The sequence below is a fragment of the Armigeres subalbatus genome, unplaced genomic scaffold (assembly GCF_024139115.2).
Source record: "Armigeres subalbatus isolate Guangzhou_Male unplaced genomic scaffold, GZ_Asu_2 Contig1785, whole genome shotgun sequence".
In the NCBI taxonomy this organism is placed as follows: Eukaryota; Metazoa; Arthropoda; class Insecta; order Diptera; family Culicidae; genus Armigeres; species Armigeres subalbatus.
This window is the reverse complement of record NW_026942600.1, coordinates 92,336-118,118: the sequence shown is the minus strand read 5'-3', so window position 1 is coordinate 118,118 and position 25,783 is coordinate 92,336. Positions and strand designations below refer to the sequence as shown.

General features: G+C 38.3%; 1 protein-coding gene and 2 long non-coding RNA genes across 3 annotated transcripts; 1 reads left to right on the top strand and 2 right to left on the bottom strand.

Moving 5' to 3' along the window:
• Positions 1-3,142: 3,142 nt before the first annotated feature.
• On the bottom strand, positions 3,143-16,251 carry LOC134203328 (peroxisomal N(1)-acetyl-spermine/spermidine oxidase-like). Its single transcript, XM_062678206.1, has 3 exons — positions 15,682-16,251; positions 14,146-15,441; positions 3,143-3,477 (listed from the first exon to the last, which is right to left on the bottom strand). The coding sequence occupies exons 1-3, from the start codon at positions 15,928-15,930 to the stop codon at positions 3,295-3,297; spliced, it is 1,728 nt and encodes a 575-aa protein (XP_062534190.1). The 5' UTR covers positions 15,931-16,251; the 3' UTR covers positions 3,143-3,294.
• A 1,336-nt stretch (positions 16,252-17,587) lies between these two features.
• Positions 17,588-18,831, bottom strand: LOC134203326 (uncharacterized). Its single transcript, XR_009977574.1, has 3 exons — positions 18,310-18,831; positions 17,985-18,249; positions 17,588-17,932 (listed from the first exon to the last, which is right to left on the bottom strand). It is a non-coding gene; the product is annotated as an uncharacterized LOC134203326 (long non-coding RNA).
• Positions 18,832-23,459: 4,628 nt separating this feature from the next.
• Positions 23,460-24,063, top strand: LOC134203329 (uncharacterized). The gene is made up of 3 exons (XR_009977575.1): positions 23,460-23,586; positions 23,679-23,787; positions 23,863-24,063. It is a non-coding gene; the product is annotated as an uncharacterized LOC134203329 (long non-coding RNA).
• Positions 24,064-25,783: the final 1,720 nt, after the last annotated feature.

Here is a 25,783-nt window from a genome sequence, read left to right as displayed (position 1 = left end):
GGCCAACAAGTACTTACCGACATCCTGATAGTCGGCTGCAGTGGTGCAGATAATCTTCGTGCCGACGCTGCACAGCTTGAACAGAGGGTGAATCTGTTTCTTGGCAAGCTCAGTGCGAAGTAAGGCGACATCCTTCGAAGAGGTGAAGAGGGGTGGAATCTTCACTTTGGTAGTTACTTGCTGGTCCGACAAGACAGCATACTTTTTGTTTGCTAGCAGTCTAGAGAATGGTTTAAGACCGACGAAGATTACAGGTAAATAATCAATTGATTCCTTCTAGGGTGTAATTTCGGCATAAATAATTTTTAGGGTGCACACACTACTTTATGCTTTCGACTTTACGTGTTATTTTCAAATTTATTACTTTTAGCAAAATACTTTTGTTGCCTGATAAGGACTTTTTCTTATTCCCATTCGTTTTTTTTTTCAAACTATTTAGGCGTCGAACCAACTATGTATTCAAATCGTTCCAATAGTGTCTTATTTTTCTGCTATCAAGAATCAATATGTACGTTCTTCGAGCATAAAAAGAAACCCTCGGATTCGAACACCAAACTTGTCTATCGAAAACAATCCATATCCAAACATACTATTTTCCTATTTCAACTCTCCTTTGCTGATATAATGCTTATTGTGAATGCATTTGTGGCTCATTAATCATATTGTGTGTGTAAATGTGGGGCGAGTGTGTTTGTGGGAATTTCATTGGTACATATTGAAAGCTTCGCGCTTATCATAGAGTACAACTGACCGTTAGTCAGTACACAACTTGTATTTTGGGCTGCCGTAATAAAAAGCGTCTATTTTATTTGGTATCGCTATACAAATGCAGAATAACAGTTTTCATTGTTCAACAACATAGACAGGTAAAACTAGATAACTTAGTCAAAGTATATTGGTTGGGATTTTGCAGGTTTAGGTACAGTTTCGATAATGTAGTGGACTAGACTGAGCAAATAAAAATCTGCAGGAATACATGACAGTACATAATTTATGTTCAGAATATTATAATGTGACAGATAATTATATTCAGAAATTACGTCTTTAATATTGCAAATAGCACTACTCACATCATGTATGGTGTATTGATAAGGGAGAACAATCTGGGTTCTTTGAATTATTACGATTAATCTTGTGTACTGCAGATATTGTCGATGGAATTTAAACAAACTGTAGGTGTTGTGCGCTACCAACATTAATAATCAAAATGCCTATAATATGAAATATGCTGATGCAATTTTCAAGACTACTTAAAACATCAGTCTAGTACAATTAATTGCATATTATTCGGCAACTCGGCCGTACGAAAACCATTTTTTTGTTAAATATCTTGGCTGTGCATATGCACAGCATATGTTTCGAAATGGACAAATTGATATGAAATTTGCGAAAAAGAATCCACGTGTCTTGGAGGGACTCGAACCCTCAACCTCCTACTCTCTAGATAGGCGTGATAACCCCTACACAACAAGACCACTTAAAGGTCACGTTTGCGGAAAAGCCATCAGAATCTGAGTACCAACCTCCACCGCGGTTAGCTCTTTTTTTGCAAATTGAATATCTTTCGGATGCTTGATTTGCCCAATCTCCACATTTGCTTTACTGTTGTATATCCACAGCCAAGCGAGTGCACATTGTTTATTAAACGAGAGGATCGCACTCCATGCCCCCCCAGCAACGGACTGGGCGGGACGGTATAGAATGCGAATTCAATCGCACTCTGCTGTGCCAAAGGCTTGCTTGGCTAAAGCATTTGATGAGTTTGATTGCCTTTACGTAAACGGTCGCGTGTAGGGGTTATCACGCCTATCTAGAGAGTAGGAGGTTGAGGGTTCGAGTCCCTCCAAGACACGTGGATTCTTTTTCGCAAATTTCATATCAATTTGTCCATTTCGAAACATATGCTGTGCATATGCACAGCCAAGATATTTAACAAAAAAAAAGGTTTTCGTACGGCCGAGTTGCCGAATAATATGCAATTAATTGTAATCAAGTGTCGGTCTTTCACCGTCATTAGTCGTCTGAGTACACGCGACCGTTTACGTAAAGGCAATCAAACTCATCAAATGCTTTAGCCAAGCAAGCCTTTGGCACAGCAGAGTGCGATTGAATTCGCATTCTATACCGTCCCGCCCAGTCCGTTGCTGGGGGGCATGGAGTGCGATCCTCTCGTTTAATAAACAATGTGCACTCGCTTGGCTGTGGATATACAACAGTAAAGCAAATGTGGAGATTGGGCAAATCAAGCATCCGAAAGATATTCAATTTGCAAGGAAGAGAGCTAACCGCGGTGGAGGTTGGTACTCGGATTCTGATGGCTTTTCCGCAAACGTGACCTTTAAGTGGTCTTGTTGTGTAGGGGTTATCACGCCTATCTAGAGAGTAGGAGGTTGAGGGTTCGAGTCCCTCCAAGACACGTGGATTCTTTTTCGCAAATTTCATATCAATTTGTCCATTTCGAAACATATGCTGTGCATATGCACAGCCAAGATATTTAACAAAAAATGGTTTTCGTACGGCCGAGTTGCCGAATAATATGCAATTAATTGTAATCAAGTGTCGGTCTTTCACCGTCATTAGTCGTCTGAGTACACGCGACCGTTTACGTAAAGGCAATCAAACTCATCAAATGCTTTAGCCAAGCAAGCCTTTGGCACAGCAGAGTGCGATTGAATTCGCATTCTATACCGTCCCGCCCAGTCCGTTGCTGGGGGGGCATGGAGTGCGATCCTCTCGTTTAATCAACAATGTGCACTCGCTTGGCTGTGGATATACAACAGTAAAGCAAATGTGGAGATTGGGCAAATCAAGCATCCGAAAGATATTCAATTTGCAAAAAAGAGAGCTAACCGCGGTGGAGGTTGGTACTCGGATTCTGATGGCTTTTCCGCAAACGTGACCTTTAAGTGGTCTTGTTGTGTAGGGGTTATCACGCCTATCTAGAGAGTAGGAGGTTGAGGGTTCGAGTCCCTCCAAGACACGTGGATTCTTTTTCGCAAATTTCATATCAATTTGTCCATTTCGAAACATATGCTGTGCATATGCACAGCCAAGATATTTAACAAAAAAATCAGTCTAGTATATAATCCCGCTAAAAAAAATTGAGTGCTGAAATTTGAAAACAAAACCAAAAATTAGATGATTGGTATCGTGCACAGAACTTGTATAGTACGAAACAATGAATACAACATAAATGACCGCGCCAATAATGGAAATATAAAGGCAAACTGCAAATGCTAAAACTACAATAAATTACAGAGAAATCACTGGGAGCTTTCGTCGTCATCCATTTTATTACTCTAAAGCGATGCCTTGGATCCAGGAGCTAAGATCGCTGGTATCCGATTCCATCACTATTTCCTGCGGTGAGTCAGGCGTTAGGAGGATCTGCGCGGCTGTTCGGCCACTAAGGTAAGCACCGTGCACCGTTGAGTAGAAGTTGGAGTGAGTATGCTCTCCGGCAAATAGCACCGACGGCTGGAAAGTTGGAGATAAAAAGAAATATGTATTACCTAATCGAAGAAAAAGAAACTAAAGTACACAATCAACCCTTCAATGCAACAGCCAAAAAATGTTGTGAAATCGATCTTCAATAGGTATGTCAAGTCAACTAGATTTTCGTCTCAACTGTGCTTTTCGAACCAATTTAAAAACAGTGACGGGGCCGGGTGGGATTTTATCTCATATATTTTGACACCGCCCCCCCCCCTTCCCATAAACTCAGCAAACAATGGAGCTGTATTTTCAGAAAATGTTCTTGCTTCAATGCAAAGCCATAGAGCCGTCGTAGATTGTACCCACCATGCTAGGCTTGGCATCTCCGTCTGTACACCTAAGGCTTATTAAACAGGGCGAATAGTTCGGAGCATAAGATCCATGGTAGACCAATTCATGCTTTTGCAGATAGCCATTTACTAAAGACACTATTTACGGTGAAACATGCACTGCATTCAACTGCAGGGGGGGGGGAGGGGTTTTGAAAAAGTCTACGAAAGTCTACTAGGGGGGACGGGGGGGTTTGAAAAAGTGAAATTTCGGTCTACGTGGTTTGTGGACAGCCCCATAGGAATACGCTTTTTTATAGTGTCACGCTAGATACAAAGTTGACGGACTTTCTATCGCTCTCATCGCTTCTTTCCTGCCGTGCGTTACAAGAAAATATGCTGCTCTCCCGAAATGGTAACTTTTGTATGGAATTTAAAAAACTTGGTTGAAGTAAAAAGAGCTTCCTTCAAAATTTATTGCGGTGACATAGGCTAGATGTACCAGTTGTGGCTATAGCACCAGTTGTCGCACTAGTGCTTAGTGCTTTATATGCCAAATGGCCAATCAAATCACCGCAAACCAAGTTCATATTGATAAAGCATATTCATATGAAACGATAACACCTTTGATTTCCTCCCAAACAAACAAAGCATAATTGTAAAAATTGATTTTGCTTAAAGCTCAAATTACCGTCATCCAGTCATTGACGAGAAAGACAGCCACGTGCTCGTACCACCCCCTAGTAATAAAACCACAGGCGAAAAAGCAGTCTCCAGCTGGATGGGGGAAGTATTTTTGTTTCAAAACTACATCATCCAATAGCGACGACATAATTATATTCGGTGGATGCTTCATTTGGTTGTATTTCGCTTTAGTTTTCAAAAAAACTGCGGGGGGGGGGGGGGTGGTACGAGCACGTGGCTGTCTTTCTCATCAATGACTGGATGACGGTAATTTGAGCCTTAATTTTTGACGTCTTTTGCACCAGTTGTCGCACTAGTGGTCCCAATTTGGCCAGTCCCATAAGAAAACAATGGGATTTGCCGAATAAGGAACCAAAATTAAGATTAGTGCCACAACTGGTGCATGCGTTCCTATTATGGATTAATCAATTTTGAGGATAATAACAAATTTTATTGTGGTTTTCACAGCAGTTCTAAGGAGCAGGAAGTAAAATCTTTCGTTTGATATATAAAGTCCACCCACATGCCTTTTACTTATTTTTTTTAAATAGTTGTTCTTATGTATGGCGACAATTGGTACACTCACCCTACTCACCCTACTACTACTCAGTACAGGCATACCTCGATAGTACGTACCCTCGATAGTGCGTACCCTCGATTGTACGTACATTTTACCTCGATAGTACGTACACAAAAAAAATATTTTTTTCGTTCTATTTTCTGTACGATTTTAGTTAAAATTTTGATACGTTTTGATCATGCGTGGGGTCCTTTATATGCTACGTAATCATTTTACATCTGATTTAAACACCATCGTGAACTTATAACGAATTTAGTTGCAATACTTTAAAGAAGCAGCGTCTAATTAATGTTTGACAGTCTGACGTAGCACACATCATTCTATTATTTTAAACAATTCAAGAAACATCTGAAACAGCTGATTACATTCTCTGAAAATATTATCATAATTGTATGGGTATGGATGTATAGATGATTTTCTTAGAAAGCAGAATAGCTGTCCACTTAATTGAACGATTATTATGTTTATGAATTATTTTACATATCAAGGAAGTTAGTTCCAGTTCTAGAACCCGTCCCCATCTATTAATTTACCTTATAGACCAGAGAACATTTCTCCGAGGAGTAAATAAAATTCATCATGGGAATAGTGTTTCTCAAAAATGAATTTACGGCGAGATGTTCATTTGTTTAATTCATTTCACAGTAAGTTTAGTTCCAATCTATTTACTTGTTGGTGGCAATATTTTTCTTGAGAAACAAATCACGGTGTCTCTATGGGGAAATATTATTTTTCAAAAATCAGTATCTCTGAAACACCCACCACGCGAAAGTATATGCTCTACTCTTTCATATAGTGGGTAAACTAAAATGTTCTATCGGGGGATCTAGAACAATTTTATTTTTTGTTCACTATTTTTGGTGCAAACTCCTTAGAAATCTCAAATGATAGCCGATTTAACCCCCCTAAAAATGTATGGAAAAATGACCCCCGATAGAACATTTTAAAAATGCACCTACGTGAAAAAGGAAAACCTATACTTTCGTGTAGTGGGTGTTTTAGAGATACTGATTTTTGGAAAATAAGCCTCTTCGGACAAAGACACCGTGAAATTAGTTAAGTTATTTTTATTTTGTTATGTTTTTCAGTTATTTATTTGATATAATAATTCAGTTATTTCCCAGGAGTTCCTTAAAAAAATCATCCCTGGATTCCACTAGAAATTCAATCAGGAGTTCCTTCTAGGATTCCTCTAAGACATCTCACTGGAATCCCAGAAGAAGTTTATCCTGGAACCGCAGTTTCTCCCAAGGGTTCTTCCATACAATTCCATACAGGATTTCACTTGGTGTTCAATCAAGACCTGTACGCCAATTGAAATTATATTGGCGTACCAGATCATTTGCAGCCAGAGCCAGCGGCGATGGAGTGGTGGCGTCATGCCGCTGATGATTTGCGGCGACGTGAATCAATTTCGTGCATTTATGTTTCTCCAGGATTTCCTCCAGAACCAAGAATTTTTTCCAGGAGTAAGCAGCAATAACCTCGGAAATTCTTCTAGAAACTCTCCCAAATTTTCTTTCAGAAACTCCTCCATGAATTCTCCCAATAATGCCTTCAAAAATTTCCCCGGAAATTACTTCAAGAATTTCTCCAGAAATCCGTTTTCCCCAGAAAATTTCTTCATTATTTCCCCGGGAATTCGTTTCGGAATCCACACAGAAATTTCTCAAGCTATTCTGCATGGAATTCCTTCAACAACTACTCCGGGAAGTTTCTTTTTAGGAAAAGTTTTCGAAGGAATTCTAGTGGGAGTATTCGAAGGAGTTCCTAAAGGATTTCCTATAGTAGGTACTGGAGGAGAGGATCACAGATGGATTTTTTTGATGTCCTGGAAAAAATTTCAGAGGATAACCTAGAAAAGTTTCGGAAACAAATCTAGGAGAAATTCTAAAAAAAGAAGTTTTATTTAAATGAAGTTCATAAGGAATTTTCAGAGAAAAATATTTTTAAATTTCCAAACAATTTAAATTAAATTTATAAAATAATTTCAGACTTTTAGTAGAGTGTTTAGTAGATCGCCATCCAATAATTAAGATTAAAAAACGTTATCGACAGACATCACCTCAATTCGTCGAGCTGTGTTGATCGGTATATAGAAGTCGGCCCTCCGGGCCTGTCATCAAAACTTCATTTTTTGAGTGAACATCTAGCCTTTTCGTTACACCGTAGTGTACGAGAAGCGTAAACACGATTCTAAAGACGAGAATATTAAAATAACATGAAATGGTATCCCGTTTTTACATCTTCAAAATTTTTCTTATTGTTCTTATGGGGTCGTACACATATTACGTAAGCATTTTTTCTGGGTTTTTTTAACCCCCCTCCACCCATGTCAGATTTTTTCATAGAAATGATTTTTTATTTATATGGTGCGTAAGAAAATGATGGACCACCCCCATAAGTGCTTACGTAATATGTTTACGGCCCCTTATACTCATCTCAGTGTTAAATACTCATATAATTACGAATCATAATGAAGGTTCCTCCAAATCAACGCGATGCGACTGTTGCTATGGCTGGCAGTTTGTCGCTTTGGTAAGACAGCGTCATTGGAGTCAATAGAGTCGCAACGACGGTGATAGGCAACCTTAAAGCTTTTCATTCCCATAAAATCTATAGGGGAAATCCATAAAATGCGTCACGTAAAAATTAAGCAATCTATCAACCACCCCCAATCGTCGTTTTGTGCTTCTCAGGGAATCTGTCAAGTTCACATCATTATGGTTTTTAAGAACCATCATGATTAATTAAATTCATCACTTCATATGTTACGTAGGACAACAACAAACAACTGTGATGGTATTGCCCCGGGCTATGCAAATATGTTTTTCCACATATTCAAACGAACTAAATGTTGGACTTGAGGTCAAAATAATGTTATCATATACTGCTCATAGAAATCTTTCAATACAAGTTAGGATTTGGCAAAATTTAAATTTGTTTTCTTAACTCCAGAAAAAAAAAGCTGAATATCAACGTACTTTTCGCTACCTAAATTGTTTAACAAAGTCAAGATTTTGTCCATGCTCCGATTAGTTGATGAAGGTTTCAGTAAATTTCAATTGATCGGAAATCGGGAAACACGGTAAATAGTGCGGAATTCAGATTTATTCAACCTCTATTAAAAATTGCTGGCAAGTTCACCTGACTCCGAAACATGTTTGACGTTATTTGACACGACAAGTAACGATCAGTGGAGTCTCTTATCTTACTTTTTATCTATTCAATGACACATAATTGGGAGATTTCAATATTTTGTCTACCCAAATTAGAAATAAAATTATCAGAGTCAAATCATAGCTAATCAAAATCTCTTCATTCCATAAATTTACGCGCAAAAATTTTGCATATTGAAAGTCCTTGAGCCGATAGAATGAGGTTAAGGAGTCGTTATTTATATTTATTAAAACAAGGCCGTTACAAATATTTCATATAAATTATGTCCTACTGGTCTCCGAAAGGTCCAAGGGGGAGGGGGACAATAAAAAATAAATAATTAAATGGAAAAAATCAATAAAACTCCTCGGATTTGTTAAAGAATGTTTCGAAAATACTCAAAATAGCCCGAATTTTTTTTGTTGCCCCTCAAAATATTTGTTTGGGCAAAAAAACAGAGGGGGGGCATAATTGTTTTTAAATTTTTGTATCGGCCTAATTAAATTATTAAAACATTTTTGTTTTTCCCTTTGAAAAAGACACAATCCCCGTGGCGAAACGTCGGGTCAATGATAAACTCGTGGTAAAAAATGTAAGATTGAGTAACCGTTCAATAAATATAATTAAAACAAACAGTCGATCCATAATCAGGAGTCGTTACTCTTTTGTAGTGCACAATAATCCTTCAAAAAAAATCAATCGTAGTGAGAAACATTATGCGAAAATATGTTTCTCGTGCCAAGTTCGCTACCATAAAAGTATCTGGTAGTATCAACTAAAAGTCAGCTATGGCAATAAAACCCGTAGAATAAAATGTGTTTACTAGTAGGGGGAAAGACGGCTTTGGCAGGTTTTGTTCTATTGTTGGCAGGGGGGTTTTTGTCGACCAAATTTTATGAAATTTGGCCACAATATTCTTTGATATGCAAAGAATGTTTAGGCCAAATTTGAGCCTAGTCCGTCATAAAAAAACCCCTGCCAATAATAGAACAAAACCTGCCAAAGCCGTCATTCCCCCTATGTTATTTGAATAAGATTCATCGCAACAAGTTTTATTCAAATTTGAAATAGGTGTATTAAAAATAATTTTGATTAATCTTTAAAATTCTACATGAAATGAAAATCAAATGTTGGATATGTACTGCGGCCCGCTTCAGCAGTTCAAATTTGCTATGCGGCCCTTGATTGTGAGCATGCTGGGGACCACTGATTTAGAGCTTAATTCAAATTTGGGAATTAGTAGGTCCATGACATATTGTAGGAACATTCCTTGATTAATTTCAAAGAGATTGTCAGTTGGGATAAGCGAAATTCGTTCCCAATTCCGAGTTATGGACATTTTAGTACGAAAATAGCGCTCTACCGCGAGAGATTTCCCTCAGACCTTAAGTTCAGAAATAAGGCCGGACCAAATTTTAAATTTCTTCTTCTGTCTCTACCCACCGCGATTTTTTGTGGCTTTATTTTATTAATTGAGTGGCGAAATAAAAAATATTGGAGAAATAATAAAATATCAAGCATTCCCAGAAAATTCTTTAAAAAAAACTGATTTGTTTTGGGATTTTATAATTTTTTTTGGGGTACCCAACTGGAGCTACATGGTAGTTTAAATTGTCAAGATTGGACCCGAACAGAAGTTTTGCCTCTACTAGGACCAATATTTAGAAGAACTAGTCTATGTTGACCGCTTGAACACTATTTGTTTGAGTTTTGCAGAAGCTAGTAGAATCTCAAAATTTCTGTTTTTGTATACATTTTCCTTTTCCCTTCAGTCTATTTACCGTCAGCCTGTCAATAATTAACCAAACAGATAATGAAAGCTCTATAGACACAAGAAATGTTTTTCGAGAAGTAAAATGTTATATTTGTAGATAATTTAAATATAAAATTGTGTTTAGAGTTTCTTGGAGCCGACATTCAATATCTAATAGCAGTCTATGTTCACAACGGGTGATAGGTATTATTGCCACCTCCAAGTAACACTTAAATTGGGGATATTATTCTGATAGTGTTATAATGAATCGAAATATTAATCTAAGAGCTTCCCTTATTTTGATGTGGTTAAAGAAGTAGGTAGTTTGGATAATTGTACCTATCTTTATGTTTTTTTACTAATTGCAGTGATGTCTGGTATTACAAGTTTTAATAGTCAAACAGTAAGTTTACTTCTAATTTTGTCGAATATTTCGTAAGATGTCATTCTTACCATTATCTTACCTATTTAATTCACCTATCACATTGTCTTTCTTAGTTTTTTATGTGTTCTCTACGTAATTCAGTTTAAGTCGATACTCATAATGATTGTAGATTATGTTGCGTCGTTCCTCCATTTTATTTGTCTAATACTAATCTTCCAGGATCGCTTTGACCAGGCCAGTATCAACTTAAAAAGTAAAGAGGTTAGGGACGATTCAAATATAACGTCCATTACCTTTTGAAATTTCTAGACTCCCCCTCCCCATCTGTCACGCTTTTTTCATACCTAGTAATGTCACAAAATATTAGAATCTAACTAAACCTGTGACGTCATTATTAAATGACTCCACGTAATTTTGTTCAATGGTCATTTGACAATAATACCATTTCGCCAAACAAGTGGACATTTTCGACAATATCACCCGTTTAGTAATGACATTTGGACCAGACTACCTGTTATGCCAAATTACCAGTACGGATGTATTTCACTTTCGGCCAATGGAATTTCCCAGGAATTTCTTATGAACGAGATGAAGAATTTTCTGTAGAAATCCAAAGAAAATCCTTAAAAACTTCGAACAATTTTCCGCGGAAACTCTGAGAAGTTTTCCGTTGAAATTCAGGAAAATTTCTTGGGAAAGTTCCAGGAAGTATCCCGTGAAAACTCCTTGAAGTCTCCTGCGGGTATTCCAAAGAATTTTCTGTTTTGACGTTGGCTATGCCAAGCTAGCCATCTTTATTAATCTATACTAAGAAAACCAACAATAAAACATCCCTTCTACCAGTCGCAATCTCCTACAATAATGAAGAACTAAATTTCGAAGAATACTCAACAGAAACTTAATAGGAACTTTCCGTCGATATTCCGAATATTTTCCTGTAGAAATTTAAAACATGTTTCCGTGAACATTCTAAAGAGATGCACATGTAAAATCCGAAGTATTTTCCACAAAAACTTTCAACAGTTTTCTTTGAGAATTCTAAAGACTTCTCGAAATTTCAAAATAGTTCCCGTGAAAAATTCAAGAATATTTTCCAAATCAAAATTCTTAAAAAACTTAAAGAATTTTCTGGGGAAGTTCATCAATTTTTTTTTGTGAAATTCAAAAGAATCTCCCTTTAATGTCTTGGAAATGGTCAAAATGACCAATTCAGATGAACGACATTTTCGGCCGAATGTCCTTTGAGGCCAAATGGCCCGTTTTTTTAGCCAAAGGAACTGTTCGACCAAATGACATAATTAAGCTAGATGGGCTTCTGCCAAATGGTTTTTTCGGTCAAACGACATATTCGGCCAAACAACTTCCAGCCTTGTGGCCTTCGGTTCAAAAATTCTATTTCAACGAGAAATTCTTTAGATTTCAATGGGAAACTCTTCGCAATTTCTACTCGAAGTTTTCATAGTTTTTACGGATAGCTTTTCGAAATAACAACGAAAAACTGTATGGAAGTTTCAAGGAAATCATTGGTATTTTTACGAAAAATGATCTGAAGTTTCAACATGATGTTTTAGGGTTCAATAAGGAAATTCTTGGTTCCACTGAAAATTCAAAATTTTCACTGGAAATTTTGCAGACTTCTTTAAATTTAGATCGGCGTGGAAAATTATAGATCAGCGGCGTGAAAAATTTCAAAGGCGGCGCGCCGATACAAAATTGTCGGCGGTGGCGGCGTGCCAAAAACTGTCGGCGGCGGCGACGTGGCGCGGCGGCGCACACCTCTATTTGCAAGTAACATTTTTTTGAGAACCCAAAATCATTCTACTACGTGATGCAGTAATAAATGTTCCATTGTTCCGGCATTAAATTTTTTTCTATGAACGTTTGAACTTTGTCAAATCTTAAGTGCGCGAAATTAGGGTACTTCACGGTAGTTGGATGGCAACTTTTTGTTTCAAATTTTGTATTTATTTCGTTTAATTTTTTCAGAAAATTAAAAATCCAAAGTAGCCCCCGTAGTCAAAAGAACATGACGGTACTTGGAGATCAGAATCCGGAAAACTATCCCTAAAGGTGTGGCTTCCTTGAACATCGTGTTCATTTTTAGACCACTTTTTAGTATCAAGTATTTCAACGTAACAGTCTGATCTATCATCCAATATCAACACTCTAAAGCTCGCTAAATTTTCCGTAAGATTTTGATGCACATGAAATTTAAATGGAGTGGGATTTTGGGCGTTCCGTGTCGAAATTCAGTCAGTCAACCAAGCAGCAGGCATACATGGAAGGAAATTCTGCGGACAAGATTCCCAGGGTATAATACTTGGGTAAAACAAACTATAGAGCAGGGATTGAATCCTAAAGAGAAAGAGCAAGTCTATCACTTATCATCTCTGTATACATATACGATATGTAGCATACAGCGAGAAACTTTTTTCGCAAGCTGTCATGATAGAGAACTGATTCGGGAGGCTATACCCCATGATAAATTTCTTTTAGAAAGCTCCAAATGCGGGGAGCACTGGCTCTGATGATGCATTTCAACTTTTTCTACACAGTCGGCAGTAACCAACACGAAATGAGCGAAAACAAAGCTAAAATCACCATTTTTCTGTAGGGGCTGCCTATCCGATTCTGTTTTTTCGCACTTGTATACAAGTTTGATGAATTTGTTATCATGGCTTGTTATGATTCGGAACAGTTTTTGCCTCTCTTTTATCGTTGTTCGTTATCTATTGAGAGCGATTTCTGCAAACCCTGCTATAGAGATAATTTTGTCTGAGTCATGGAAGCACATTTTAATCCTGACTTCTATGATTGCCTTGCAAAACATTTTCTTTAGTCAAAATACTAAACTTTTAAAAGTCCAATAAAATTTATTTGAAAACATTCACTGAGAAATACCTGATTGTGTATTTAATTTTTCTGTATTTTGGGGGACATTAACTAGAAATATGTTAAATGCGGGACGTTTCGCGCAACGCTTTTCAGTGCGAGACAAATGGTGAAAATGCGAGACGCCTGGTCACATTACGCTAGGTGGATTAATCAGTATTTTTACTAAATAATTACTGACTACACACTGCAAACAAAATAAAACATTAGTTTTTCGTTGTTTAATTGCAGATTTAATTGTTTTTCTAGTGATTCGATTATCCGGAGTGAAAAATATTGATACTCCGGATAATCGAGTCCGACCTGTACTGGTAACATTAGTAAAATCAATTCTGCGAAATGGTGTTGGCCGCGAAATAGTTCACCGTCAAATAATACAAACCGCAATGGAACACGAGCCCGGGCGCGTTTTCTGGATTCATCGACCCCATCTCCTTACTGAGGATAACGTTACCGAGTTCCAATATGAGTGGCAATACTGGACTCGTTATCGCAGAAACTGCGGGCGGGACATGGATGGATAAGTGGATGCCTAAAAACAAATGTCGGTGCGGCAATGGAACCTTTTTTCAATGCACGTCTTTGTACTGTATCTCCATCCACTGATATGCAGATGACATCAGCGTAGTCTTCAGTACAGAGACACGTATACGTGATGTGATGCGTGAAATATTCAGCCGTTTTGGTGATGTTGGCGGCACAAAATTGAATTTACGCAAAACCGTTTCAATTAATGTTGTTTATTGCGAAGGAAATAATTGATATTCAATGGCTTCTAGGTATCACCATCGCGAATTCGATACGATTGATGGCGAGGTTGAATCTGAATCTCATTAGATTATGATAAGAGCTGTGTACATACTCAAAAATAAATGGTTTATTGCTATCTTAAACATATATGATCTGAATTATTGCCATCTATACATACCTTTGACTGATGCGGACTAGAGTAGAGTGGCTGTGCGATATTGTCTATATCGTCCTGAGAGGAACCAACTGCAATGGCGGTGTAAGATCCGCAACTGTAAGGCTGCTTGCTCCAACTGGTGCACACGCACCGCTTTGGCTTAGGAATGAACGGGTCCTTGAGGAACTTTCGGAGGATTTCCGTGCACTTTTCCGCAACCACTTCGTGCGAAATGCGTTCCATGTATTCCGCTTCCCGGCCAGAGATCCATCCCAGCAGCAGGGTGTCCGATACTTTGGAGAATGAGTAAATTTTTTTGTACCAGTTCGATTTCAGGTACTCTTCCTCGTCAACGTTAGGTTCTGGGTCGATGTGCTCCCACAGGAACATTATTTCGCTAACCTTAGCGTTGAGAAAAGGCCGATCATATTCTAGGAAGATTTTATCTACAGTTCCGTACAATAGAGAATCAATCGATTCGAGTTTGTATTGCGGTAAGCTCGGTACAAACATTGTTTGCCCATGCTTTTTAAGCACACCAAGCGGGATAGAGCAGATCACATGATCTGCTTCGAAAATAGTACCGTTTTCGCATTCTATTTGAACGTTCGACGTGCAATGCTTGAAGCTATCATCAACGTTATCACTAGTGGTGGGATTGTCGCCGATCGGCACTTCCGTCACTGTTTTGTCGGAATCATCCGAGTCGATGTCATCTTCATCCTCTTCTAGGATGGTGTCTGAACTGTTATTGCCTGAAGAAACCCGGCCTTTTCGTTTCCAGTGGATTGTTCGTACTGGACACGAAAGGATTATGTTTTCTTTGGGGAGTGTATCACATAGCGGCTTCAGAATAGAGCTGTACCCAGAAGGCAACACAATGTTTCCTCCTTGTAGCTCGGTATAACTTCCCAATTCCAGTAAGTCAATTTCATCCATACTGTGACAGCCGGTGATGCACGTTTCTCGCTTTAGCAAGCATTCAAATATCAATTTCTTAAGATGTTTATCTTTGTAGTCGTCAACATTATTTAAATACAATTCTGCTTCCAAATTAATATGCTCCCCAACACTGTGAATATCCGGGGGAGGAAGATACTGACAAAGGAAATATTCCTCACATCGTCGCAGAAAGCAAACGTAGGCTTCGTAGATTTCTTGTAGGACCTGAAAAGGCACTTGTTTGCCGTCCTCAGAAGCTGCGACCACTTTGTGCGGTTTCGGAATATTGATGATACTGATAAGACCGTGCTGCATTGCAAGTTCAAACATAGGATTGCCAAGAACGCCATGAATCCAATTTGCACCCAGCTCCACCTGCAAATAAAATTTTAAAACGATTATAATTCTGAGTCACCGATACTTTTGCAATATGTGTGTTTTGCCAATTTTAATCTTATCAACAGCCTAAAACAATTAATCGATACCGTTCCATGCAATAAGTTCTCTCCTTACATAAGGCACCGAAATTATTGCAAAAAAATGTCTCGTCACAACACAATCTCCCTCTACGTGCATCTCTCCCCTAGCATCGAGATCCACTATGTCGATATTTACCTTCTGTGACCCCATATCAATGCCGATGATCCTTCCGCCAACCCGGCCTCGCGCTTCCAAAATAGCAAAATCTGAACATCCATTTTTAATCAAATGATTCGCCGAGGATAATCCAGCCATACCAGCACCGATTATGATAACTTTGTATTTTCTCTTCTTCCCTGTTGCTGCCGCTGCTGCAGCAGGATCCGACGAAGATGACGATGATGCACTCGTCGCCGTAGATTTTCCATTTTCATCACTACTCATGCCGAGTTGGGTGCTGGCTTCTTTAGTTCCGCCTGCACTGTCGGACCACAAACATTAGGCGATGTAACCAACCGCGATCAGACACAACCGATTTCCAAAAGGTCTTCCAGCCGGGTCAAACGAACGTAAACTAAACCTGCAATTTTTCAATTTTCACCACTTTTCTTTGCACTGCCAATGCCAAGGAAAACGGGAAAAACTCCTCGGTGTTGAGTTGCTTGAGCACGGATTGAAAATAATAAAAATTGACGTTTTGACGATTTTGCAATGATGCCGTGTTTCACTTGCTGTTTACTGTTCGGTTCCAAGTTTTGTCCTGAAACACAATTAGGTTCTGCAGCGCCTGTATCTAACCTCAAACTGATGACTGATTAGTAGTACTTCGCGTTGGACTCGGGGGCAGCCAACCAATCACGAACTCGATCCTTGTCGGAGTCAGTGGAAAGTACTACTGAACTGTCAAAAAAGTTCATTCGACGAGAACCGAATTCATTCGTGACGTCATGCTGCAGAACCTAATGGTCCAATGCACCGAGTTCATCATTGACGTTTGAGCGGTGCGCTGTTTACTAAGAATGAATACTTTTTCATTCATCGAGTTCATGCAAGTGTTCATTTTAAGTAAACAGCGCCCGTCTCAAACGTCATTGTGTTCATTCGGTGCATTGGACCATAGACGATGCATGGACTTAGAGCATCATTATCGATCGCGAGCATTTTAATCACCCGCGCAGCGCTTTCATTTTAGTTTCGTCACTCGTTTCCGTATCGGTCACTATTTTCGGCTCTCAATTTGGTTGCTGTATTCCGTACCGGTGACCAAGATGAATACACCACTAGGTGTTCCAATCTGCCAAATTCACGATTCAGTCATCTTGGATTTTAGTATGGAAGAGCCAGCCGGTTTGTTTATGTTTTGCACCGAAAATGAATTTTTCACCCCCGCCTTCTTCTCGTTCATAAACTGGGCAGATAGACTAACGCAAAATGAACTCCCCCAAGAAATTATGACGTTTGAGCGGGTCGCATAATGAACGCAAAATAAACTTTTGTTCGAGAAGACGACCCGCTCAAATGTCAAAATCCATCGGGTGAGTGAATTTGATGAACTCCTGCGCAGGTCTATTGAAACACCTAGCTGTGTATTCATCTTGCCGGTGACGTTTGACAGTTGACAGTTCATCAAATAGCAGCGCTCTTATCGCGCTACCAAATTTGGTCACCTGTCAGTAGCGCTACTGTTATAGCAGCGCGTTTAGTAGCGACCGGTAAAGTGTCAAGTCAAGATGAATACATCCCGCTCGGAAAGATCTCCTAGATGTCTCCCGTGATATCTCTGAGACAAAAAAGTTAGTCTCCTAGATATTTTTCTTCGATGTCTAGAACCTGTCAGACCTCAAATCCGCCTCAAATGCAACAACCGTTTCTACCTCAAATTTTCGGCGAATGAACCGTTTGAACCGATAGAGATTTGACAGATAGAATCTCTTCGATACTTCTTAGACATCTCTTAGACTATGGTACCACCATTCTAGTAGATTTTTGCTAGATATAATGGAGACTTGGGTACCTGAATAGATACTTCTTCTTCCTAACATTCTTTTTTTTTTTTGAATTTTCGGTTTGTTGACATCTATAGAATTCAAAAGCTGGAAAGTTCAGAATACTTTTTTTATTTTACATTTTTATGTTTATTAATAATAAAATAATGGTATGAACTAGTTCAAAGATGGACAAAGATGTGCTGCGGCGTGCTTCTGATGCTGCACGCAGTGTGTATCGTTTTTAGTTTGGTGACACCGGGTCTGATTTCTCCCGACCGGAACATTGGGCGTGTACGGCATTATACCGGTCGCTTGTAATACCGGGTGGATAGGGCCAGCAGGAGTTTGCCCGACTTCTCTTTGTAATGCGGCCTCGAATGTGGCATACAGGTGCGTCTGGCGGATCATCGTAGTCATGCAGCCCAGGAATAGAGGTGTTGTCCAATTGGTCGTTTTAGCTACATACAAATAATACTTAAACTTACGAATGGAATCCAACAAACTTCTTACCTTTACCGTCTCCATCATTCTTCAATACCGCGCTTTATTAAAATGTAAATCTTCACCTTATAAGAAGTTCTGATGGAAGCTTATTTCAACTGGGATTTGCTGCGTGAAACCTGCATCCTGTCTATACTAATTACAGTTACCGTGAACGCTTCATTAGCGCCGGTGAAACATTTTTGGACTTCACATACCTCAGGTGGTGAAGTGCAGTGATTAAATGGAGTTTTCGAAACGGGTGAATGATCGTGCTACTGGGTGAATGATATCTCTATCGAAAAAAAACAACCGTTAAGTGGGAGGTGTACACTACAGAAGAAAAATTACTTACCTGTTCGATCTTCTGAAATTTAGCTTGTGAAACATCTCTGATCCCCTCGCTCTCATTCATGTGTGTAATCCGTGCTAATGTTGCTAATCGAGTATCGGTTATCCGAGATGTGTGTGTCATGAAAAATTCCCCAAAGCTGGCTGGCATTCGTTTCGATGAATGCGAGAAATTAACAAAAGCACCACTTCGTCGGGTTCGATTTGCTCCGCAAGACAACAGACAGACACAGACGGATGTAAGCATTCAGCTCTGGGATTCTGGATACATTCCCAGATTCAGCCCCACTTGATGAGCATGCACAGTAAACTCAGATTACTGGGGTCGGTAAAATTTTACCGGGTTTTCAAACAGCTGAGCGTTCGGTAATGAGCCCGGTAATTTTTTGGATTACCGAACGCTCAGTAAACAAAAATTAATATGAACTGTCAAAAATTACAGTTTCTTCGGTAAAAAATTGACGACGTGTTCAGTAATTTCCGAGGTTATTTCTTCAACGTGGCTGTCAATAAAATAGCAGGACGCCGGTAAAAGTTTACCAAGATTTTCGGTAAAACTTTATTTGTATTACCGATCGATCGGTAAAAAGATGTTTTTTTTTGGGTTCAAAATTCAAAATAGAAAATAATACTTAAAATAATATTATAAATAGGAAATAAGTATTATGTATAATAACAAATAGATTTTTAAATGTAAGCGTATGGTGGAAATTACATGATTATAAAATCACTCTTTTCCCTTTTGAAGCAAGGAAGAAGAGGAGTGAAAGGAAGAAGAAATTGCGATCTTATAATTCTGTGTTTTGTTCAAGAATTAAAGATCTATTGTTTAACACAAAATACCGGAAAGCATTATTTTATTATGCTGATTATTTATATTATTCCTATTCTGGTTTCCATCAGATTCTCCACAGATTATTTTATTTTGAATTTAAAGTAAAAACTAAAAATGTGTACACTCGAGCAAAACTACGCTAGGGATAAAACCGCAACACCTGCAAATGGCGACTGAATTTGTTATCAAGTTGCAGTTGCTGGTTAACAGATGTGTTCGGTAATTTTGTAAGCATATTTGACGGAATGTCCGGTAAAAATATATTTTTTACGGTCAGTGTCAGTATTTTTTTTACCGTACAGCCAAACAAAAAATAATTGCCGAAAAATACAGTAAATTTGTTTCCAGTCGTCAGTAATTTTATTTCCATTAACTGAGTCACCGGTAAAAATACCAGTTTTGACATTTGGTTTACTGATTTCTCAGTAAAATCATATTTTACTGAGCTAGATCTGTAAAAATAATTACCGAACACCAAAACCCTGGTTAAGTGTGTGATAGAGATGCGTCTGAAAATGATCGGAATTGGAACTTGAGTTTAATTTGAAAGGGATAGAAACTTACAGATGTACCATTACCATCAGAGAGAGTCGTTTTCCGCCGGAATCTGCCCGTTTTTATCAGTTTTTCGTTCATGAATTCCGCTGGAGCAAAATATGTTAATTCAGAGGTATATTAGCAACGCGGGCTAATGCGATTTTCAAGAAAAAAAGGAAATCTCGCAAATTTTTCCCAATTGAAAAAACAGCAAGGTAAAGCTTTGACCGAACCACCAAACACTCGACTCGGTGAAAAAATGACGACGAAAAAAAGCACGAGGTTTTGTGACAGTTGAACCGCTTAATTTATTTGGCGGTATAAGTGTACCGGTAACACATACATGCCCAATCATTCTAAAAAGGAACATGGGTTATGCGTTGGATGAAATTGTGGCTTTGCTAAAGTGGTTTGCGTCCTATCCAGGTAGATTCCTGTTCGCTTTTAGACATCCTTCCATGCGGTGCACCTGAGACGAGACCTGCAAAGACGCTGCTTCTTTTTTCTTGTTTTGACACTTGTTCTTCTTTTCATCACAGTTGACCATCGAGTTTCAACTGTTTACTTGACTGTTTCACCTAAGCCCCAGGTGGACCCTTCTGAGCACAATAAAAGTGTATCCAATTCACGAAATAGTTAATTCATTTTCATAAGGATTTTTATACCGGGAACAAAACACAGGTTTATTACTGATTATTAACAAGCTAAACGGAAGGTTTGGAATACTCGTTAAAGTAAAAAAGTCTTGGATGTGGAATATTTTATTTGGGATACCAATACTTTCACTCAAAAAGCTGCTGGTTGCACCTGACAGTTCGTGACAGCAGTTGACTGGCAGCAGCTGAAGTTACATTTTTTCCTCTTTGCAGGTCTCGTCTCAGGAATACACCAGCTAGGTGTTTCAATTTGCCCAGTTTATGGACGAGAAGAAGGCGGGGGTGGAAAATTCATTTTCGGTGCAAAACATAAACAAACCGGCTGGCTCTTCCATACTAAAATCCAAGATGGCTGAATCGTGAATTTGGCAGATTGGAACACCTAGTGGTGTATTCATCTTGTGTCAAGTAATGATACTGCGCTGCCAAACGGCTTAAACTCACCACCGGTAATCTTGCTCTTAACAGGTGGACAGCAGAACAAAGGGAACCGAAGCGACAATCTTTATCTAGTAACTAAAATATCTCGCTTAACTTTTCAAAAGGACCTAAGTAACATTTTTTCCATGATTTAAATTGAATAGCGCAATAAACAGAAAAACATGTAAGCTTTTGATTGCAGTACTCAAATTAATTCATAAAAAAATGTTACTTAGGTCCTTTTGAAAAGTTAAGCGAGATATCTTTTACTTAACCACGAGCGAGACCACGAGCGTCTTCTTTTTCCACGATTCTTCTTCTTATCGGTCGGAAAAATGACATCCGCTGCGGGCCGATGAATGGTCCAATGCACCGAGTTCATCATTGACGTTTGAGCGGTGTGCTGTTTACTAGGAATGAATACTTTTTTATTCATTGAGTTTATTCAAGTGTTAATTTTTAGTGAACAGTGCACCTAGAGATGTCGCAAATGAATCGATTACTTCGATTAATCGATTAATCGTTGTGATAATCGATTATTTTGAATCGATTACTATACAACGATTAACCGATTCAATAATCGAGAGAAAATGAGAGCAATCGATTAGTTACTAATCGATTAATCAAGATTTTACGACATCATAAGGATGTCGCAAATTAATTGTTTACTTCGATTAATCGATTAATCGTTGTGATAATCGATTAATTTTGAATCGATTACTACACAACGATTAATCGATTCAATAATCGACAAGAATCGAGAGTAATCGATTGGTTACTAATCGATTAATCGGGATTTTACGACATCTCTGCGCACCGCTCAAACGTCATTGTGTTTATTCGGTGCATAGACTTATGCAGGGGTTCATCGAATTCACTCACCCTATGGGTTTTGACATTTGAGCGTTCATTTTGCGTTCATTATGCGACGCGCTCAAACGTCATAATTTCTTGGGGGAGTTCATTTTGCGTTAGTCTATTAGGTTCTGCAGCATGACGTCACGAATGAAATCAGTTCTCGTCAAATGAACTTTTTTGACAGTTCAGTAGTACTTTCCACTGACTCCGACGAGGACTCCGACAAGGTTCGAGTTCGTGATTGGTTGGCTGCCCCCGAGTCCAACGCGAAGTACTACTAATCTGTCATCAGTTTGAGGTTAGATACAGACGCTGCAGAACCTAATAGGGCACTGCACGAAAACATCTCTTTCTCTTTCGTTCCTCATAAATTTTGACGTTTACTGGCCTTGTTGTTTTCTAATTTCTTTGCAGCGAGAAAGAGACAAAGTAGCCCGTGCAGTGCCCCATTGTTATTTTTACTACACGACCATGGCAAAAATTACTCCACACTGTTTCAGTGTGGCATTAGGCTTTCAGCGATCGTGTACGTACACGCACGTTTCACTCACACTTTTACTCGGTTTGTTTGCAACCACGAGCAGCTGTCACGGCAAAATCAAATGGGATTGTTTGCAACCACGAACCTGCGTTCGTGTTGGTGAGAAATGTCGGCGAGACTCTAATAGGCACTGCACGGACGGCTTTCCCGTATACTGAAAAACCGTGTGGAATATATTCCAAACATTAAATTCAACTTAAGTCACATATTAACTTTTTATGTTAACTTTCGGATATGGCTGCACTTCAAATAGTTTTCAATATTGCACTATAGACAACAATGAGGCTATATTATATCATTATGTCAATTTAACATATGTGGTTGCTTACCTGTGCTTTACAATCTACGTTTGCATGTTTTAGATATACGCACATTATACAAGTATTCATGAAAGATATCACACAAAATAACTTCACGATATATATTTCAAACATTGTTACTTATGATCCTGGTCATGGAAAATGTCACAAATCAAGACAAAATTTTCAAAACGACTTATCTGCTTTTGTAAACAAAGATTCAAATGACGATTTGACGAATCTGATAGCTCTCCCACGCAAACCAACACCATCAACAGGTAGCGGAATCCTTCACCTACCTATTGATGGTGTTGGTTTGCGTGGGTGAGCTATCAGATTCGTCAAATCGTCATTTGAATCTTTGTTTACAAAAGCAGATAAGTCGTTTTGAAAATTTTGTCTTCACTGTTAGATGACTTTACCCATTAATGGGTACTATGTTATTGTTGATATTCCCACCGTTAAAAATTCACCCATTTTCTTGAAAAAGCGCCACTACCCATTAAAATGGGTAGTGGCGCTTTTTCAAGAAAATGGGTGAATTTTTCACGGTGGGAATAATATCAACAATAACATAGTACCCATTAATGGGTAAAGTCATCTAACCGTGTTGAAATACACTACAAGATTTTATGATTCTAACTTCAAACTATATTAGGCTGTGAACCATTCCACCGATTCGTTTAACTTTTAGTTAAAATTTGACACTCCGATGGTTATTTTCCTATCGTGGTTAAAATTTTACTCCGAAGCCGACCCATTTGAGTTTTGACAGATTGATAGTTATTCGGAACGAAATGGATTTGGCGCCAATTTTCTCGCGAACGAAGTTTAACTATCGAACTGTCAAATCTAACCATGCTCCGGAGCATGGTTATTTTTAACCACGGCGAAATAACCATCGAACTGTCAAATTTTAACTAAAAGTTAAACGAATCGGTGGAATGGTTCACAGCCTTAAATGATAAAGTTATGCGGCACATGTGTGCGTACTGATATTTATTCTGTACTTTTTCACTTGTCATTTGCCAGTTTTGATTTCTGCTTCCTCAGTGTTATTAGTGAAAATGAGAAAAAAAGCCTAGCGTTACAACCTCGGTTGCAACCATAATAGCTCTGCACACGAATCTATCAGGTATGTCTCTTATAATTCTTCCATGATATCAATTTACAATCCATTGATATCAATTGAAATTTTATGAATTTTAAGAAATCTTTCTTTCGCAGTGTTTTACAATGAACGAGAGTTCGCAGTTACGAACCTCGAAACGAAACAACCGGAGTGTTATTTTTTCTTCTTTCCCGGGACTCAAACAAGTTGTCCTTCATCAAAATGGTAGGTATATAACAAAGACAAAATCGAAGAAAAGTTGTATTGACATCAAATTTATTTTTCCGCACCCAAATCTAGTGCTGTTCGTTTAGAATTTTCACGAAGCTTCTCGATGCCCCTTACATCTCGGGAGTAAATAGCTATGTGAAAAATGCAACGAGCGGTATCATTGGAGATGCAGCCAGCCATGGTTTTGGCACTCACGCCACAATTGCCTTCATCCTGCATTTCTGTATGTTGAGCATGCATGAATTTACAAGCTTTACAATGCTGATAGAATCTCAGATTGAATAAAAATTATTCTTTAAAGAAACTGGTTTGTTTTTGTTTTGTGTTTTATTACGAAAGGAATTAAACAGGAAATAAAAATAATAAATCACAACAATATAGGTTGCAGTTATTCTCTTTTTCGTTTTGTACGTTCCAATTGTAACTGAACTTTGCGATACAATGTTTCGCCTGACAAAAATGGATTATAATCCAACCTTATAATATGGATTCCAATGAAAATTTTGTTCGCGAAAATGTTCATTTTTTTATGGTGACCTAACTTAACAACCCCTTCCCCATAAGGTTATTTGTCCGATAACCATCTTCCAAATGGTCAAAACCATTCGTGAAAATGTGGGCTTACGGTTAAGACAAATGTTATATCAAATTGTTTAGGAGCAGTTGTAAATCGTTTGAAATGTTAAGATATGGAGTTCAAGAATAGTTTGTGTTTATGCGGGTTGTCTCTTTTTTTCTGCAAAGAAATCTGAAAACAACAAGGCCAGTAAACGTCAAACTTTATGAAGAACGAAAGAGAAAGAAATTCTTCCGTGCAGTGCCCTATAGGGCACTGCACGGACTGCTTTGTCCCTTTCTCGCCGCAAAGAAATTAGAAAACAACAAGGCCAGTAAACGTCAAAATTTATGAAAAACGAAAGAGAAAGAGATGTTCCCGCATAATCATGGACCATACGTAGACCGCATCTGTTATAATTGAAGAGAATAAGTGGTATTGTAGCGATGGTCTCACTAATAGTAGTCAACTATAAATGGACAGTCTCATATACTGTTTCAACAGTAGCTCAGATGGTAAACGGCCAAACTACCATATGAGTAGTGGGCGGTTAAGTATAATTAACATTTGAATCTGGTCGTTTTTTCGAACAAAATTTTCGATGTACCATACATCAGTTGGTAGATGTACAATAAGGCATTTTATGAGACAGATCGAAACAGCTGTTTTTCTCGTGTTTATCTACTTTGACAATTAGTGGGAGCCCGTTTGTTTGGTAATTTCAGGCATAACATTCCGATGGGTCCCATCATCATTTCTACCGATTCTACTTTTCGGCTACCAGCGCTTTAAAATAAAGTTTTTCATGTGATTCTTAAAACGTGTCGTTAGATTATTCATACCATTGCATTCTAAGCATGAAAAGCTGAAGAAAACACGAATGAAAAGTAAAACTTTTCAAACATTATTTTGTGTTCGGACCTAACGGAATGTTCACGCAGAATCATATGAAAACAAAACATCAAAAGTAAACAAACGGGCCACCGCGAAACGTCTCATAAAATACCTTATTCAAGAACTATATATATAGAACTATATATATAATTACACATCGACAGCATGTTATGTATTAACAGTAAGTGTTGATGTAGGCTTGGTATGGTGAATCAAGCTTAAAATTGTATCACACTTAAAATAAATCGCAGATTTCTGTGAAATTTCACCGAAATCTCAACAGCAGAACTGTTCGGTAAAAATTTTACAGATTTTTTGGTAGTTTTGACAGTTGAACAAAGGAAAATACCGCAGAAAATCGGTGAAATAATTACCGAACAAATCTGCTGTTGAAATTTCGGTGAATTGAAGAAAAATTCACCGAAATCTGTGAAATGATTTAAGTGTGATGCTAACAATGAAGTGAATAGTGACGATATATCTTATAACACATATGTACAGTATCCCCCCGCTTATCCGGACCTCGCTTATCCGACGACT

Bases quoted from the DNA above. Each gene is read 5' to 3' on its own strand.
- LOC134203328 (XM_062678206.1), bottom strand. From the start codon at position 15,930: ATGAGTAGTGATGAAAATGGAAAATCTACGGCGACGAGTGCATCATCG. The intron at 15,442-15,681 runs GTAAATATCGAC...TTTTATTTGCAG, and splicing joins TTGATATGGGGTCACAGAAG to GTGGAGCTGGGTGCAAATTG. The intron at 3,478-14,145 runs GTATGTATAGAT...CCAACTTTCCAG, and splicing joins CTAGTCCGCATCAGTCAAAG to CCGTCGGTGCTATTTGCCGG.